The sequence below is a fragment of the Impatiens glandulifera genome, chromosome 4, assembly GCF_907164915.1.
Source record: "Impatiens glandulifera chromosome 4, dImpGla2.1, whole genome shotgun sequence".
In the NCBI taxonomy this organism is placed as follows: Eukaryota; Viridiplantae; Streptophyta; class Magnoliopsida; order Ericales; family Balsaminaceae; genus Impatiens; species Impatiens glandulifera.
In genome coordinates this window covers 45,948,533-45,968,747 of record NC_061865.1, presented here as the reverse complement: position 1 = coordinate 45,968,747, position 20,215 = coordinate 45,948,533, and the positions used below count along the sequence as shown (strand labels likewise).

At 30.8% G+C, this 20,215-nt stretch overlaps 1 protein-coding gene across 1 annotated transcript; it reads left to right on the top strand.

Moving 5' to 3' along the window:
• Window positions 1-5,640: 5,640 nt before the first annotated feature.
• Window positions 5,641-6,842, top strand: LOC124936897 (F-box protein CPR1-like). The gene has a single exon (XM_047477427.1). The coding sequence runs from the start codon at window positions 5,717-5,719 to the stop codon at window positions 6,797-6,799; it is 1,083 nt and encodes a 360-aa protein (XP_047333383.1). The 5' UTR covers window positions 5,641-5,716; the 3' UTR covers window positions 6,800-6,842.
• The last annotated feature ends 13,373 nt before the right edge of the window (window positions 6,843-20,215 follow it).

Here is a 20,215-nt window from a genome sequence, read left to right as displayed (position 1 = left end):
GAGCTCCTCCTGCTGTTATCCGATGTGATAAAGATGTGATGTTCTATGTGTGCAACATATTTCGACTTCACACCAAGAGCAAAACACTCCTCTTTGTGTATCTTTACTAGATAAGTCACAACCTTCACACCCAACGGATGAAATCCAAAGAGAGGAGGTTCCTGAATTTGAGCATGATGATCCACTCCCCCAAAATGACATACACAATGCAGTAAATGAAGAACAACAAGTCCCATTTCTTCATCCGAGTGAATTGGTTGCTAGTACCCCCCTTTTGAACCCAGGCCAGCCATTTCCCCTATGAGGAAAACATCCATCAATGTTGAGGAACCAATCCCGGTTGAAACACATGCTCAATTAACCCTTGAAAACAGATTGGAAGTGGGTACGTTTTATGAGAAAAAAAAGAACTTCAATTGAGGGTGCATAGATATGCGATGGCTAATCATTTTGAATTCAAAATCGAAAAGTCAACAAAAGTACTTTGGTTTGTGAAATGTGTGAATGAGAATTGCAAGTGGAGGTTGCGTGCCGTGAAAGAGAAATTTCAAGAGATGTTTGAGATTCGAAAATTACTAAATGTACACACATGCTCAATTTTGACGAGGCAAGAGAATGTGAGGCAAGCACCATCATGGGTAATTGCGGAGTGCATCAAACGTAAGTACATGGACCATCACCATGACCACATGCCTAAGAAAATAATGGAAGACATGCAGACAAATTATGGGTTTAATCTGAAATATAATAAGGCTTGGAGGTCTAGGGAACAAGCCTTAATGGCAGTGCGAGGAACAGTGGAGGAATCATATGGAAAATTGCCATCATACCTGTTCATGTTGACGAAGAATAACCCAGGTACCATAACTGACATTTAGACGGATGAGCATGGCCATTTCAGATATATGTTCATGTCCCTAGGCTGCTCAATCAGAGGTTTCAGGTATTGTCGTCCAGTATTGTGCGTCGATGCCAGTTTTCTTAAACACAAGATTGGAGGTCAATTATTGATTGCGATTGCATTGGATGCGAATGAACAACTATTTCCCGTTGCTTTTGGCGTCGTTGATTCGGAAAATAATAACTCTTGGACATATTTCATGCAACAATTAAGAGTGGCAATTGGATTAGTCCTGGATCTCGTCTTCGTATCTGATAGACACCCAAGTATTGTCAATGCTTTGTCCGCTGTTTTTCCAAAAGCACATCACGCGGCATGCACATACCACATCAAAATGAATATTATGGCCAAATTCAAAACCGATAACTGCCACGATGAGTTTGATATGGCTTCACGCGCATACATAGTGCTAAAGTTTCATCAACATTTTGACAAGATCAAGACCAAGGACCCTCGTATTGCTGCCTATCTGGAATAGATAGGAGTGGAGAGATGGAGTCGTACATTTTTTCCTAGTTTTCGATACAATCAAATGACAAGCAATTACGTTGAGAGTTTTAATAGTCAGTGCAGAAATGCTAGGAAATATCCCATATCAACATTGGCTGAGTATTTACGAATCACACTACAAGAATGGTTTAATGATAGAAGAGAAAAAGCTTCTAACCACACAGAACATTTATCTCAATATTATGAAAAGTTCTTACGTGAACAAGCCGAGAAGGCCAGATTCTAAAACGTTAATCCGCTTATCAGATTCGAGTTTCATGTGAATGACGGTCAACATGATTTTCAAGTTGATCTCTAAACTCGAACTTGTACTTGTAGGGTATTTGATCTATCTGGTCTTCCTTGTAAACATGCCCTTGCTGGTGCCCGTTCTCGGAAAACTATTCCATATGAGTACTGCTCAAGGTTAGAGAATTATTGCATTGTTTAATTCTAAGATTGAATTTATATAACTTAAATTTTATTTTTTTTTCAGGTTTTTCACAACTGAAGCGTGGTGCATGGAATATGTAGATACATGTTATCCAGTTTGCGATGAAGATTCTTGGGATATTCCAGAAAATATCAAGGAACGAGTTTGTCTAAACCCCCCGTCAAGGTTAAGAAGGGTAGGCCAACAACAAAGCGTAGGCCATCACAAGGTGAGCCTCGTAAGGAACAGAGACGGTGCAACTCATGTGGCGGTCGAGGCCATAATAGGGCAACATGCAAAGCAGTGATGCTTGCACCATCTACTTCAAGACAACAAGTGTCACAACCTTCACAACCGTCACAGTTGGCCCAACCTTCACAATCTTCATCTTTGCCACATTCTCTAGACAATATTTCTTTTGGTTAAATTGTATCTTTTTGTTAAATTGTATGTTTTTGCACCAACTGAATCAGTGACTATTCCACATGATGTTTTATATATATATGTAGGTGGTAGTTTTGTCCAGGTGGTAGTTTTAATATATGTCATGTATGTGCAGATTTTATATATGTGCAAGTGCCTTTTTTTCTATTGTAACAGATCTGATGTTGAAGAAGGAGGTGAGATCGTTTTCCCTAATGCAAAAGGAAATTACAGTGTTGTGCCTTGGTGGAATGAGCTATCAAGGTTTGACCCATTAGTATGTGAAGGTAATTTTGGTTGTGGGGCGTGGGGAGTAGGCGTGGGGGTTGGGGTTGGGGGTTGGGGTTGGGAGTGGGGGTTGGGCGTGGGGAGTGGGCGTGGGGCGTGGGGGTTGGGCGTGGGGCGTGGGGCGTGGGGAGTGGGCCTTGAGTGTGGGGCGTGGGCCTTTGGGCGTGGGCCTTTGGGCGTGGGGGTTGGGAGTGGGGGTTGGGCGCGGGACGTGGGGTCGGGCGTGGGGCGTGAGACTTAGGCGTGTGGGTGTGTACCTTTTTCGAATTCCTCTTCTTGGCCAACTTATCAGCATTCCACTTCTTGGCTAACTCATCAGCAATCCTCTGCTTGGACAAAATCGCCAGCCTCTCTCGCCTCTCCTTCCTCTCATTCATCTTTCTTGTAATCTCATCATCACCCTCCTCCTTACTCTTCTTCATCTTCTCGTCATTCTTCCTCTTAGAGTTCATCAAGTCATCATTCTTCCTCTTCGTCCTATTCTCATTATCAACATCATCATTCTTCCTCTTCGTCCTCTTCTCAACAAGTGCAAGATCATTATTCTTCCTCTTTGTCGTCCTCTTCTCAGTATCAATTGCAGCAGTACCTGCCTCTTCTTTTTCTTCTCCTCCACCATTCTTTTGTTCATTTCTTTGCCTTAATAATGTGATTATAAGTTGTTGATTCTCCTTCATGAGCTTGATTTCACTTTTAATCTCATTCACATCCTTTTTAATCTCATTCACAACATTTGTCAGCACATCAAGTTTGGCAGTTATGTCTTGAGACACTCGATTGGGTGCACAAGATGTAGATTTGTCATCAGTTGGAATAGGAGTCGTCGCAGAAGGGATTGAATGAGAGGAGCTTTCTTGGCTAGTTTCATCACTAACTTCAGGGACCTTGGGACTAATATGTCTACTCTTCTTGGTCGGCGGTTTGGGAGTCCTTTCATGTTTTTCTTCTTCTTCAAAAACTTCAATCTTTCTCTTCCTCGTATCACATCCAAAGAATTCATCATAAATGTTGTCTGTCATATCTTCAAAGTCGTCCCCAGAGTACATCCGCTTCTCCTCCGCAGACTCATGAATTTTTCTTTGAAGAGTGCACTCCTGGATGGCTGTGGATACCTCAGGTCCGGTATAACTCCTAAAAGATTTATAGAGCACTATCCTTGGGCTTGTAAGATCATCTTCCAGTGTCTTTTCAGCAAAATTGGGGACGAATGTATCGATAAGCTCATAGGTCCACACTTGGAATGCTAGTGCGAACCCATGTAAAGTATAAGCGACATCACATATGCCTTTCTTGTTCCAGTTTTTCTTCTTCGAGAGATATAACCCACAGAGGTATTTGATATCTTTGTCAATACCCTGCAGGGTAGCTCTGAAGGACACATTTCCCCATGGAAATTGGAGGAACATCTCCATGTCTTCCACCATGTGAAAGATTCTCAAACTTATCTTCCTCCTATTATCAGATGCGAATAGATACTGGTAAATGAGAAATATGAGCCCCATCTTCCATGAATCCTCCTTATCAGAGCATCCGACGAAAATGTCTTCAAGCTCTTTCAGTCTAACATCATTTTTACCCTTAAAATATTTGAGGACAAGGGGTGGACATTCTTCAACCTCCTCCACCAAAGGAAATCTGCCAAAGTTGAGGCCTGTCACCAATGCATAATCATTCATGTCCCAGCAGACCTCTTACATTTGACCAAGAACCTTATCTCCTTCGAATTTGAACTGACTTTTCTGATAAGCATCTGATGGAGTATGGTTTCTGAAAATAATAATGTCGGGGGCTTGGAATATAGACTTGAATTGGGTCTGCAAAGCCCTATCCAAAAGATCATGGTGAGTAAACCTCTCATTTATCTTTGCCAAGCTGGGACCGGTGGATTTCCATGAATCACGGCCATTAAAATCATTGAGAATGGTTTCCTTTGGTACCATCTGCAAAAACAGTCATTAAAATCATATACATAATGTTTGGTGGATCAAAAACAGTAAAATCATATTAATAATTGCACCACCCACACGCCCCCACGCCTAAACCGGTAAACCCCACGCCCCACGCTCAAGCCCCACGCCCCACGCCCAACCCCCACGCCCAGACCCCACGCTCCACGCCCAGACCCCCACGCCCAACCCCCACGCTCCACGCCCAAGCCGCACGCCCCACGCCCAACCCCCACGCCCCACGCTCAATCTCCACGCCCACCTTCCACGCCCCACGCCCAACCCCCACGCCCCACGCCCAACCCCCACGCCCAATCCCTACGCCCCACGCCCAACCCCCATGCCCCACGCCCCACGCCCAACCCCCACGCCCCACGCCCAACCCCCACGCCACACGACCAAGCCCTAAACCTAAACTAAAACCCTAAAACCCTAAAACATTTCATTATTAACATGCAAATATATCATTCTCACCATTCAGCAAAACATATACCAAATATTCACAAATCATTCATAAACATTCTCAGCATTTCAAACTATATCATTCTCATCATTTTAAACAATAAACTTAAATTAAAACCCTATATCATTCTCATCATTCCTTACCCCCAATTCATATAGATTACCTAAACAATAAACCTAAACTAACCTCAAATCGTCGGGCTAGAAGCGTCCGAGGCTTGGCGATCGTGGAAGCGTCTTGGCTATCTCGTCGGGGCTCGAGGGGTTGGGCTTCTTGGCGAACGTCGGGGATGGTGGTTGGCGGAGTTCGGGCTTGGCGTCTAGGGCTGGGCGGGGGAGAAACCGGATGGGGGAGAAAGCGGGGGAAGAAGAAGGGGAAGTGTAACGGTCGGAGGGAAAGGGAAAGCGGAGGAAGAAGAGAAGAGAAGAAAAGAGAAGAAAAGAAAAGAAAAGAAAAGAAAAGAAAAGAACAGGAAGAAAAAGAAAAAAAAAGAAAAAAAAAAAAAAAAAAAAAAGTAAAAAGGTTATTAAGGGTAAAATTGAAATTTTTTTTAAAAAAAATGTTAAAAATCAACAAATTTTGTATGGAAATTAAATATGAAAATTCATGTCTTTTTAGGGTTATATTATCAAATTTCCCTTTCAAATTGAATACAATCTAACTCTCTCTTCGCGACTCTTTTTGGTTTAGGGTTCTTGGTCAATTCAAAGTTTCGAATTTGCTCTATCTGATTTCATTTACTTGGAGTTGGTGCATTGTTCTGTCTGAAGAAGATGGCGTCATTGTTTCCGGATGAGATTCTAGAAAATATTCTTTGTCGGTTGCCTGTTAAGTCTCTGCTCCGTTTAAGGTGCGTTTCTAAATCTTGGCTTTCTCTAATTAGTAGCCCTCGTTTCGTCAAATTGCATCTGAACAGATCAGTCCAAACCAAGAGCAACCTTAGCCTATACATTACAGACGCTCGGGTTCTCTCTCGGTGGAATTTGTATTCCCTCGACCACGACCACGACCACGTTCGTCGACCGACGGAGATCGTTAAACATCCGTTGAGGTGTCGGAAACATATAATTCAAAATTGGGGCTCTTGTAACGGATTGATCTGTTTGTCAAATTTTGATAACACTGTCTGTTTATGGAATCCATCAACAAAAAAATCTATAAAACTGCCTTACTCGTCCAGCAAACGCTACTCGTCCAGCAACCGCTATGTTGTTGATCGATCTTATGGATTTTGTTACGATATCACCAATGACGATTACAGAGTGGTGAGAATTAGTTTGTTTGTTGGAGAAATCATTGATTACGAGATTAAGATTTACAGTTTGAGATCAAATTCATGGCATATGTCAGAGAAGTTTCATCACTTTCCAAATTTATATAAAGAAAAAGCCATAGCTTGTGGAGCTCTGCACTGGACTTCAGGTGCCGAAAAAGAGGAATGTTGGATTGTCGCCTTTGATCTCGTGACAGAGAAGTACCGAGTAATTTCACAGCCTGAGTACAGTGGTCCTCCTTGCCATATAAGTTTGTATAATTTTGAAGGATGCTTATCATTATCTTGTTATTGCTACTCAAATGTTGTGGATGTTTGGTTGCTAAATGAATATGGAGAAAAAAATGAATATTGGTCAAAATTGATTTCATTGTCGCCAACAGAACTTTGGGACCATCCATGTTTCTCTGTGAAACCTGTGGCTTATTCAAAAAGTGGTAAGAAAGTACTGCTGAAGATAGATTGTAGTAAGCTTGTTTGGTATAACTTAGAACATGAGTCAGTTGAAGATATTATGTTACAAGATTTGAAACCTTATTCTCAAATCTACTCTTACTCGGAAAGTTTAGTCTCCGTCAGCTGAAGCTGTAGCCAATGCTAAGAAGAATTCGAGAAGAATAGCGAAAAGAAATGTGAGTAAATATGTATCGTAAATTTGATAATATATACATTCAAGGTTTTTTTTTATCCTTATGTGAAAATCACACACTTCTTCATAACCAGATTTCATATTTGCTAGTGTCAATATGCAGAAAAAATCATTTGTTAAATCTCTTCGACAAAAGGTTTTCAATGGATTGCTCTGACTGTTTTGATTCTCTACTTACTGTTCTCAAATTAGCAAGATGAAATGGGAACTCAAAGATCAAAAAATTCTTCTGTGTTTGGTAATGAGAAAGTTTCTGAATTTTCCTTATCAAGTTAATCTGATGATGCATAATTTGGAAACACCTTTGTTTGACATATTCATTAAGTGATCCAAATGAGATTATATTTGAAAACAAAACATAATTAGATTTATTGTTTGTTGTATTCAGAAACAAAAACAAAAGTGATTTCAAATACTTTTGCGAGTATATAATATGACTATAACTGGAGTATGAAATAGATAATGATTTATGTATTTTTCTTTAACAGACAAAGAAAACTTAGGTGATGGTGGAGTGCTGAAGAAAGATGTAAAGATGAAGAAACAAACTGTTAGAGATTGAGGGTAAAGTAAAAATGACTGCTAGGGTTACATGGTTTATTACTGCATATTAGAAATTGTTGTAATTTTGAATTAGAATAACTTGGCTGGCTGGCATTGAAGCTCACTTGTAGAGTTCTAAGACCATTTCAAAACTTATAACTCATCTTATTAATCTCATGCCTTATGTAATGGGGGGGTTTTAGCTTCATTTGCCATAATGGGTAAATTATTATTTTAAAATATTTGTTATTTCATTATAAATCTTCGATCTTATTTGATAGGTAACTTTCTAAAGTATAAGCTTCACTAATACAACTTTGCCCTTAACTCCAAACTTTGAAGAAGGGGCTGTCTTTTGATAACCTAATATTCTAAAAGATCATTATATTTCCCTCAATTTATAAGTACTCAGTTTTGTTCAAATGTCAAAGCAATATATATGTTTCATATTACAAATGTCACTCTCAACTTAATTTTACATAACTAGAAATAATTGGATTACATACATTACACTTTAAAAAAACATAATATAATAATCAAACCTTGCATGGTGTTTTGGTTGCTGACTGAACTCGAAGTCAATATGAATGAACGAAGGTTCGTTCCACATCTTGGTCTAGTAAAACCATTAATTTGAGATTAAACTGAAAACTAAAAAACAGATAGATGAAACAATCAATTTAGACTCAGAAGGAAGGCAGTATTATTGTGGTAATCATGAAGTTTATACTGAAAATACTATATTCATTCATCATAGGCTTTTAAACCACATATTTATATATCCCATCTTGTTGCTGTTCTCTCAATAATTGCCTCCTTCATTTATCTGTTAGGATTCTTCGGGAACGAATTTGTACCATCCTTGTTCATCGGATGATCTCCTCAAGACGATATATGGGATTCGGAAGAATAAGAGATCCTCAATGAGCAAGGGCAGAATCAGGATATAAAATCTACCTAGGCTAAACAAATTTCAAACAAAAACCAATATAATACAATAATAAAATATGAGTAAATTTTCACACCAAAATCAATATAATACAATAATAAAAGCCGAGTATTGAAATCGATATTGTTGTTTTTCATATTTAGATATCGAATACTCCGACAATATATGTTGATATGGTCTCATTTTAATGTATATTCGTCTAATTTATTATGTTAATCGATGTTAACACATAAAAATACGCAATCTAGATTCAATTGTAGTTTTATCAAACTTAATATTTTGATATTTACACAGAGATTCTAAATTCTAATCAGAAATAATTGTATTTGTTTCGATCTCTTTTATTTCAAATTAATATTAAAAAATAGTTGAATTTCAAGATTGTCCAATAATATATATTAGATACTAAGAAAATTATAATAAACCTCCGTTTGGTAGGCAGTATAGTACTTTGGCCACGGTATAAATATGCATACAGTAAAAATTATTAATTGTTTTGTTTGGTTGAGTAATTTTATAACTACAGTATTAAAAATTATTAATTGTTTGGCTGAGTAATTTTATAACTACAGTATTTTGAAAGGTATAATTTATATAGTAAACGGTGTATAAAAAACGGTGTATAAAATTGTAACTGTTATAAGCCTTTATTACAAAATTTATTCCACTATTACCTTTTATATAATTTTATTATATTTATATTTCTCATAAAATCTTCTTTCTTCTCCGATTCCTTTCACTTTTTTTTTACTTAATCTTCAATTAAAAACATATTCTACATTTCTTCTTTTTTACTTATTTAAAAAAAAAAGATAATACCAGAATATTTATTTATTTTCAAAATAGGTGAGTTGGACTGAGTTTTTATCAAAATAAATATACATTTATGTTTATTTTTTTATAAACTTTATTTGTGCTTAATTAAAATAATACCGGAAAATTTGCTATATTAATGATACATGAGTTAAACTAATGATATGAATCCACCCAATGTTAGAAACTAATATATATTTGTTGTTGTCTATTTTAGTAGTGATTGTGTTGTATTTTTGATTGAATTAATTATTAAAATATTTATATAATTATATAAGTTAAATTATAATGAATTATATATAAATAATGTAAATATATAATAGTATTATTTATTTTAAAAATATATTATATTATAATTATTATTTTTGTATAATTAATAATGTAAAATACCTCATAAATATTAAAATAATAATTAAAAATAATTTATATAAATATAAGAGCAAAATAGTCTTTTTCACTTATTACTATTTTCTTATACCACCAACCAAACACAAAAATAATAAAATCTATATAATTTATATTTATTTTATATTTATTTTATATTCCAAACCAAACTCTAAAACCTATATAATTTATACCTTCATAATACATCCTTACAATTTATACCCCTTACAACTTATACCTATATAATTAATATTGACTATCAAACATAGCCTAAGAATATTAGGAGTATAAAAACGATTCACAAAAGTACACATAACTATAATATTATAGATACAAATAAAATTACGGGTAAAAATTAAATTCAAACTTGTTGAGAGAATAAATTTTAATTTAGAGTGAAGAGTCATCCTTCATTTTAATCATAGAAAGTAAGGTATAAATATTAATTAATTAAGGAGTTAAATAGAGATTGAATTTAAAATTTTAAAATTAAGCCTCAGGTTAAGCATAATGTATGAATAATAATTTTTTAATTCGGAATGAATTATATAGATTTTTAGTGGTGGGTAACTTAGATGTTTTATTATTATATAATCTTTATTAATGGGTGATATATATATATATATATATATATATATATATATATATATATATATATATATATATATATATATATATTATATTATTATTAAATTTATTTTTGAAATTGTCTTTAATCTCTATAAAATAGAATCATGGGCACCCAAACTGAGAATTCTCTTCAATCTCTCTATATACTATAGATAAAAAATTATGCATCAGGGACACCCAGGCTAAAGCTCAGGTAGGGTTGAAATTGGCTCCGTCCCTGTAAATGAGGAAGGATCACCGACGTAGATCACAAGTCTCCTAAGCCTCCGACATTAGCCCTATCAATCGGGAAAGACGAACAAAACGACGTCGTATCATTTAATAAGAAATGCGTCATTGTGTTCTGTTGACGATCCTTCAATGATTGGGCGATCAGGCTAACGAGATTAGTGCCCCGTTAGCTAATCCTGGACCTAGGCACGCGCTTGCTTCCGCTATAACGGGGCGCGTGCTTCCGCTATAACGGGGTGCGTTGCTTTTTCCTGAGCACCGGATGAAAATCTAGCACCGATGGAATTCCTTATACAAAATTGAAATATAATTTTTAATATAAGAATGGTTTGAAATTGAATTTTTAACAATTTCTTACGTTTTTCTTCACCAAATTAATACACAAAAATATTTTTGACAACATAATTAAAATTATGTTCATTTATTTTATTTTTCGGTATTTGGGGGTATTTATTTAATTATTTTAGGCTATAAATTACACATAATTTATGTCTAAAATCATAATTAAATTATTTCACCACCTTTTTGGGTTTAGTTTGGGTAAAATAAATACAATATTTTAACCCCAAATTATTTTTGGTTTTATTTAAAATTTCTAATTAAAGTTTATTTATTACAATAATTAGCTCTAATTTACTCTTAACCTCTCTTTAAATTATTTTGAATTAAAAAATTCAAAATATTATTTTAATATTATTATAAATTAAGGTATGTAAATTTTTCATGTTTACACTTATAAAATATAATGAATAAATAAATATATTAGTGATTTTATATAGTTAATTGTATGTATATTATTCGGAACAGAATTGGGTGAGATTAGGGCAGTGAACACAAATATTATCTCCGTCACATCCCTAATTAGCTACCGGTCAAACCAGAAAAACCCTCCCCAAACGGAGTAATTTGATTTGGCTATAGGAGGACGATTTTTAAATTGTCAATCCTTAGGTAGGGTCATTACTAGCAAAATAGGCACACCGATATTTGATATTTCTATCATTTCATTTTTTTTTTAGGAATATAGTTAAACCCGAAAAGATCAAGAATCACATCTTGTGTCACTAATTAGTGGATTTTGGTCAAATTTGGACATACATCTTACTAAACCAAATATCTTAAATCTGTCCAAGAGGGATATTACGTAGACATCAATTTTTGACACCTGGTAAAATAAATAAATGTTGTATAAAAATAAAATAAATCGACATAATAATATTTAAAATAAATAATGAAATGTAACAAAAAATAATAAAATAAAATAGTGTTATTAAATAAATAAATAAATGATAATAAAGGAGAATTATAATATTAAAGGAAATGAATTAAATAAATAAGGAAAAAATATTATTTTTAGATTTAATCTGTGTTTGATTTCTTGTAGTAAAAAAAAATTAGTTAAAAAGATCAACAAAATTTAAGAAAATCAAACATGAGTTTGAGTTTATTTGCTAGTGATCAGTTTGACATGAACTATGAAGAAGTGCTACAACAAAGTCATCAAACAGCTTTTAAATAAGTCTAGAGTCATTTAGAAGCTGTTAGAGTGTAGATCAGAGACAAATCAGATTTGAAAAACATGCAACTCTAAGCTTGCGAAAAAATTTCAAAACGTGTAGGAGTGCTCAAAGCTTCGTTCCAATTCGATTGAAAGTTGTCTAGAGCATCTAGAAAATGTTCGACTTTTTTTGTAAGCAATAATTCTAAATATAATCGAAGTTACATATTGAAATTTGTTTGAATTTTTTTTAAATTCTTGTTAATATCTTGATTAATGATTGAAGCTCCTTTGTTGGTGTATTCTTGTTTTGGGGGTGATTCAATGCTCTCATTCATGTATAATCCAAAAAGAATCGAGGTGAATGTGGCTTTTATTTGTCATAAAAAATTCATAATAAAACCTTATATTGAAGAATACAATGCTAGGATAATTTTGCGTGTGTTGACTTTTTGGAGGAGTTGACTGGTTTGGTTCATTCACACTTAAATCGGTTCAGGTTCACACTTACATTGACCGATCTTGTTCATGGCTAAGGCCCGATAGTTTGATATTTTATTATATTTTAACTATTTTTAATTATATAAAGAGGCCTTAATCATTTTTTTAAAATCTTAAACAATAGAAAATGTCTCAGAATAATTTTTCACATATTATTCAACTCGAAAATTCTGGTTAGGGGAAATTTGGTAATTTATCGCATTTTTCTTAACTTGCAGTATTCATAAATTGTGCTACAATTGAAAAATATGAGGAAAATTCTAGAATGATTCTTTAATTATTTTTGATTTTTTATGTTTTTTTTTGATACATTGCATGTTTAAATTATTTCTGACCCGAATCGTTTATCGGTTTTCGGCTATATTCGCCACTTAACCTGTATGTACTTTTGCTAAATGTAAAAGAATATTTCATTACTAAACGTTTTAGTATAGATGCATGTTAGGACTCAAAAAATCATGTCTTATTTGGCTCCTAGGCTAGGACATAGGTAGGAAAAGAACGAGATTAGATTATTTATTAAATAAAATAAAATATATGTAACTTGTCATTATTAAAACTAAAGGAGAAATTGGTTCTGTAGTAAAGGCGGACCATTTGAACGGGCACGTGGAACATAATGTCAATTGTCATTTTTCAAACATAACTAAAAATTTAGTTCAAAAAAATTTCTAAATTTTATCTTCCTTATTTTCTCTCGAAGGAAACTAAGTTGCGATTCTTAAAAAGAAACAAAAATATGTCTAATTATTTCTAAGTTTGATTTCAGTTTCTCATCTCAATTCAAGATGAGATGACTCATGAGAGAGTGGATCTCTTGCTTAATTTTACGAGATTTAGGTGGAAGGTAAGCCATGAAACTTAACAAAGTAATCGATTAAAAACATTTTTTTTAAAGTGCACGGGTAAATCTAATATCTCACTCGAGATTCGAGAAGAAGATAAAACATGAGTCCGACCAATTTCAGATCGCACAAAATACCCTTAACGATGGGGTTTTAGAATGTTTTTAGATCGAAATAGAAGAGTAGAAAAAAAAATACAATTAATTAATTTTATTTTTTATATATTTGATTATAAAATTAAATAATTTATTTTAATTAATTAGAAATATTAATTAAATATATATACATGTAACCATATATATATATATATATATATATATATATATATAATATTTATAATATGTATAATTAATTATTTGTTTTACTAATTATATTAATTATATTGTATTTAATCATATATATATTATTAACTAATATTTATAATTAATTAAACTAAAATAAATAAATAAATATTCAACTAGTATAAAATAAGAAAGAGCAACTATAATTTCATACCGTATATGCATCTTTAATTGGTATATATATAAATTAAAAATTAAATAATATATGTTATAGGTTTATTTATTTAACTAATTTATATTTTATTATTATTATTATATATTTATATATATATAATTTATAATAAATACTATTGATAATCTTTTCTTCTTATTATAATATTTAATTAATATTATAATTATTAATTAAAGACAGTATATTATTTCAATAAATTATGAATATATATATATATATAATATTTATAATTAATTTTGAGAGAAAATTTTAGGTATAAGAAAACACAGCTTTTAATAAATTAGGTTATAATTTGTTTTCACTTTCTTTTCCTCAACAATTTCTTCCAGCATCAGCATTCTTTCCAAGGTTCTGCAGTCCAATGGAAACACTTTATATATATACATATATATTTATATATTTAAGTTCTGTTCTGTCTTTGGACATAAACAGTATTGAAAAGGTCAATTTTATATAAATTAAAGTATAAGAAACTATATATAATATAATGTAAATTATATAATAATATTATTTATTTTAAAATTATGTTTGTATCATAATTATATATTATTTTTTTATTAATTTTAATATAATTAATAATATAAATTACTTAAAATATAAAGATTTAAATAATAATTTATATAAATATAAAAGTGAAATAGTTTTTTATATTTTTTAATTTTAAAATAATTTAAAATAATTTCAAAATTTATAAAAAATAATATAAATTAATATTAAACAGTTATATTAATTTGGTTTGGTATTTAAATAAATAAATTGATATATTATTAATTTTTTCAAAATAATTTATAGACATTAATATTCTATAATTGTTTTTTCGAGTGTTTATTCATTTTATAATCTATTTTTGTTATGATTTTATAATTTGTCATTATTTTTTATGTTTTGTTTTTTTTCTTATAAGTAGACTTTTATATTTTTTTTATTTATATATATAATTAAATTTTTTATTTAAAACTTAATTAATTTAAATTTTTATATTTTTAAACTTAATTTTTCTTCAACTATATAGTTTTATATTTATAAAACTATATATGATTTTGTCTAGTTGTTGGCTTTGGAGTTAAACGATATTAACTCTGCCCTTACTCTTTCTTTTATAAAATTAAAACAATTTTAATTTATTATATTTTAAAATATAATAAAACTTAATATAATTCATAATTATACTATTCTAATTTTATTAAAATAATTATTATTAATATCTTAATTTATACAAATAATATTTTATAAAATACAAATGTTTATAATAATATATAAATTTTAATTATATATAAATAATATTTTTTATATAAGTTAAAGTATGAGGAATTATATATAAAATAATGTAAATTATATAATAATATTATTTATTTTAAAACTACATTTATATGATAATTATATATTATTTTTTACTAATTTTAATATAATTAATAATACAAATTACTTATATTTATATTATTTATATAAATATAAGGGTAAAACGATTTTTAAAATTTTAAATTAATTTTAACCTATTTTAAAATTTATAAAAAAAATATAAATTAATATTAAAAAACAAGTTAAAACAGTTATATTAATTTGGTTCGATATTTAAATAAATAAATTGATATATTATTGATTTTATCCGAACGTTTATAGGAATTAATATTCTATAATTGTCCGAGTGTCTGTTACTTGATAATTGTTTTTATTATGATTTTATATATTATTTTTTATTATTTTCATATTTTATTTTATTTTTCTTATATTCTCATATAATTAAGCTCTACTAATTAAACTTTCATATTTTTTATATATATATATATATATATATATATATATATATATATATATAATTTTAAATTTATAAATTTATTTTTTAAATTGAGTATTCTTATTTTTTATTAAATTTCGTATATTTATTTTATTTTAATAAAAGTATTTGTGGAACAGTTTAATTAATATTTTCATTTATTACCCATATTAGTGTAATATATATAAATTTTTTAATTCAAGAAAAAAATTCATGAATTTGTTAAAGTTACGTATCAAATTATTGCACAAATCCAATTTGTTTATAATCAATCGCGGGTTAAGATCACGTTAGTTTTTAAAATTTAATAAAAATGAGATAACAATAAAATTTCGATAAATTAATATTCGATAAATTAATAACCTCAATTAATTAATAAATTTTTTTAGTCTCAACTCGGGAACATTAAGATAAATTAATAATTCGTTAAATTTATAAGATAATATATTTTTATTAATGCTTATAAGTCCCATATAAAATATATAAATTAATAATTTCATATTATATCAAAATTATAGATATTTATTCTAAGATATAATTTTATAATAAGACTCTAATGTAATTTATTCTAAGATGTACTGTCATGGTTGATTTTTTAACACATTTGATATAAGAGGCCATAATATAAGATACATCGGTGAATATTGCTATATTTTTTAGTTTTTACCTATACAATATCATATACAGTATACAATACTACAACTATGTACGTGCATGTGTTTATTTAATTATTATTTAAATTCATGAACTTAGTTTAAATTCATGAATGAATTAGGTTTAATAATATTTAAGAATGTATTTAATTTATTTAAATTCATGCATCTATAATTTATTTAAATTCATGCATTTATAATTTAATTCAAAAATTTATTTAATTTACTAAAATTCATGAATATCTCGACAAATTAATAAATTATTAATTTATCGATTAATTAATATTTCAATTAATTAATAATTTTTCCCATACCTAATGTTAATTCATTTCTATAAATAATTAATTTATATATACTTTGTGTTGCTTTCCAACCTAATAAACATTATTATTTTCATTTAGAAATAAACACACAAAAATGAATTAAATTAATCAAGTATGAATCACACAAGTAATTAGTCGTACGTTTAACTGTATAAAAAACATTTATATTTTTGAAGAATTGAATTAAAGAAAAGGCTAGAAATATAAATCTTGACTATTCTTCATCTTCAAGCCAATTTGCATTTTGCACAAGGCTTATTGCAAGACGAGGAAGTTTCCCTCTTAGAATTTCTGACTTATCCTTATAATTGAAAAAATATTTTTATTTAGAAATTGTACACAATTATTTTATTTTATTTATTTTATAATTTAATTAATGTGAAAATAAATATAAAAATAGGAGAGGAGAAACAAAGAAATGCGGGGCTATATATGAACTTACATCTAATTAATAAGATTCAATAAAATGTTTTTAACTATCTAAATAGTGTTCGCAAATATTAAAAAGAGCAAAATTGTTTATTAGCCTCGTTAGTTTGATCTAAATAAGAGACAGATTTGTCAGAATTATGTATTATATTGTTTTTAGATATGGAATTTCAAATTCTGCCTCTATTCTAGATCAATCAAAATGTAGCTATAATATTATATTATTAATTTATATTTGTAATTAAAAAATCCAAATTGATTTTCGGTGTGTCGGTTTGTAACTCACGAAATTTTTTATTTTGTTTGGAGAACTAACAAAGTTTTGTTTTGTTAATATTAAAAAAAAAATAATAATAACAACAATAATGATAGGAGGTATATGATTTCTTTAATATTGTAAACTAGTTTTTGTTTCTAGTTAAGTCTCTTCAACTGTCTTAACGCTTCACCTTAGAGCGTTAAGATAGATGAAGCGTGCTTCACCTGTTGTTGCTTTACTCTTTCAAATGAATCGGTCTTAAGTGAAGCGCTTCACATGCCGCTATTTTACTCTTTCAGAATCGGCAATTTTACTCTTTCAGAATCGGCAGTGGCAGAAGCGAGAAGAGATAAGGCTTCAATATTTTTTGATATTTTTCGATGATTCAACATTAAAAGGAGTAGACTTCGTCCTTTTCTTCTTTTGATATTTCTTTTTTAAAATCCTACAAAAATTATATATAAATAAAAGGAAATATTTAATGTCGATGTTGTATTATAGCCATGTAAAGGGCGTTTCACCTGAGCAGTTACAACAGCCATGTATTAAAGAAATACACTAAAAATATAATAAGTTTACAGAAGACATGTATTAATGAAATACACTAGAAACAGAATCAATTAATAAAATATTAGAAATACATTATTAATAAAATACGTTACATCCCAGATTTATTTATCGTTGATGTTGTTGTTAGATACTGTGACTTATTCGTAGTATGTGTTGGGAAAAACCCTGACAAAAACACAAAAGAAGAAAACAAAAGAAAGAACACACTAAAAAATTTTGATAACGGAGTTCGGCCAAAATGTTGCCTACGTCTCCGAGCACTAAGGCTATCAATTAATAAGAAAGAAGAGATATAAATATTAGGTGCAATAAACCAAAGAGGGGAGAGTTTCTTTTATACACTAAAAAATTCTTTCACTCCCATCATCTTCCAATGTGGGATTCTAATTGTGCCAAAAACAAAAAAATATCCACCTTGGCACAATATTCAAATACTAATCTTCAATATTAAAAAATAAACCTCCAGTGATTCCAATTTGCGTTCTTCAGCGCCGACTCAAACGCGGAAGGTGTTTACCAAATCTAAACAATTAGATTTAGTTTTCCCCATGTCTTTCATCTCGAACTCTTTACTCAATTGAGCCTTCAATTTGTCAACTTCATATTGGCTCTTTGATGCTATCAACATATCATCAACGTACAAGAGTAAATAGATATAAGACTTATCTTGCAGTTTGCGCAAATACACACATTAACTGAATCTGTTTCTTGTGTACTTGTGCTCAATCATAAACTTGTCAAGTCGCTTGTACCATTGTCTAGACGATTGCTTCAACCTGTACAATGATCTATTCAACTTGCAAACCCAATTTTCTTTATCAACAACTTTGAATCCATTTGGTTGATAAATGTAGATTTCTTCGTTCAAATGATCGTGTATGTCTGCGGTCTTCACATCTGGTTGAGCTAGCTCAAAATTCATTTGCGCTACCAATGCCAACAAAATTTTAATAGAAGGGTGTTTAACAACAGGAGAAAATACCTCATTATAATCAACTCCTTCCTTCTGAGCGTAGTCTTTAACTACCAATTTTTCCTTGTAGTGAACATCAAAATTTTCGGGAAATCCTTCTTTCTTAGCAAAGATCCATTTATAATCAATAGCCTTTTTCTCTTTTCGTAGATGCGTCAACTTGCATGTCTCATTCTTCTGAAGAGATTGCATCTTATCTTCCATAACACCTCTCCTTTTTCCATTTTTAGTACTTCGACTGACATCTGAAAAAGTGGATGGAACATCATCTACGACTAGAAGTGCATAGGCTGCCATGTCAACAAACCGACCTAGTTTTTGAATAACTCGTCTTGGTCTGTTCAAAGCAATTGGTTCACGTTGTTCTGAAGGTTCTTGGGTCGAAACCTCTTCCTTATTTAAATCTTCGTCTATCGTCGGAGAGTCACTTATAGTTGTGCTTATCTTTATCTGCTCAAACTCTACCTGTTGCGGAGTACAATCAATCTTGTCTGGTGTTACCTTATTCAACATTGAATAATCATCAAAAGTAACATCTATACTGATAATGGTTTTCTTTGCATCCAAACACCAGAGGCGATACTCTTTAACTCCCGTAGTAAATCCCTTAAAAATAGTCTTCTTTCCTCGTGGATCCAACTTTGATTCAACTAAATGATAATATACAGTAGAACCAAAAATATGCAAAAAAAATCATAATCAGTTGTAGGTTTTCCAGACCGTACCTTTAATGGAGTTTTGTCACCAAATGTAGATGATGGTAGGCGATTACCAAATGTTGAGCGTATGACACAGCTTCTACCCAAAATTTCCTGTCTAACCCAACATTAGACAACATACATCGAACTTTCTCCACCAATGTCATGTTCATACGTTCCGATACTCCATTCTGCTGTGGTGTTTTTCTGACTGTGAAGTGTCGAACTATGCCACACTCTTGACATAACTTCTAGAATGGATCATTCTTATTATATTCTCCACCGTTATCAGTTCGAAGAATTTTGATCTTTCTTCCTGTCCCGTCTTCAACTTGAGTTTTCCATTTAAGAAAAATCTCAAACACTTCACCTTTATTCTTCATAGTAAACACCCATACTTTTCTTGAAAAATCATCAATAAAAGTAACAAAATAATGTCTAACTCCAAGAGAAGGAGTCTTGGCGGGTCCCCAGACATCTGAGTGCACATAATCCAAAATACCCTTGGTGTTATGGATAACAGTGCCAAATTTTACTCGCCTTTGTTTTCCCAGAATACAATGTTCACAAAAATATAACTTACAAACTTTTGTACTTTTCAACAATCCTTGTTTGACAAGAGTTTGCATAGATTTCTCACCAGCATGCCCCAATCGCATATGCCATAGTTTTGTTGCCTCTAATTCCTTACTGCTCCCGGAAGTTGATACACATGTTGTCCCATTAACTGTACTACCTTGATAGTAATACAAATTATTACTCTT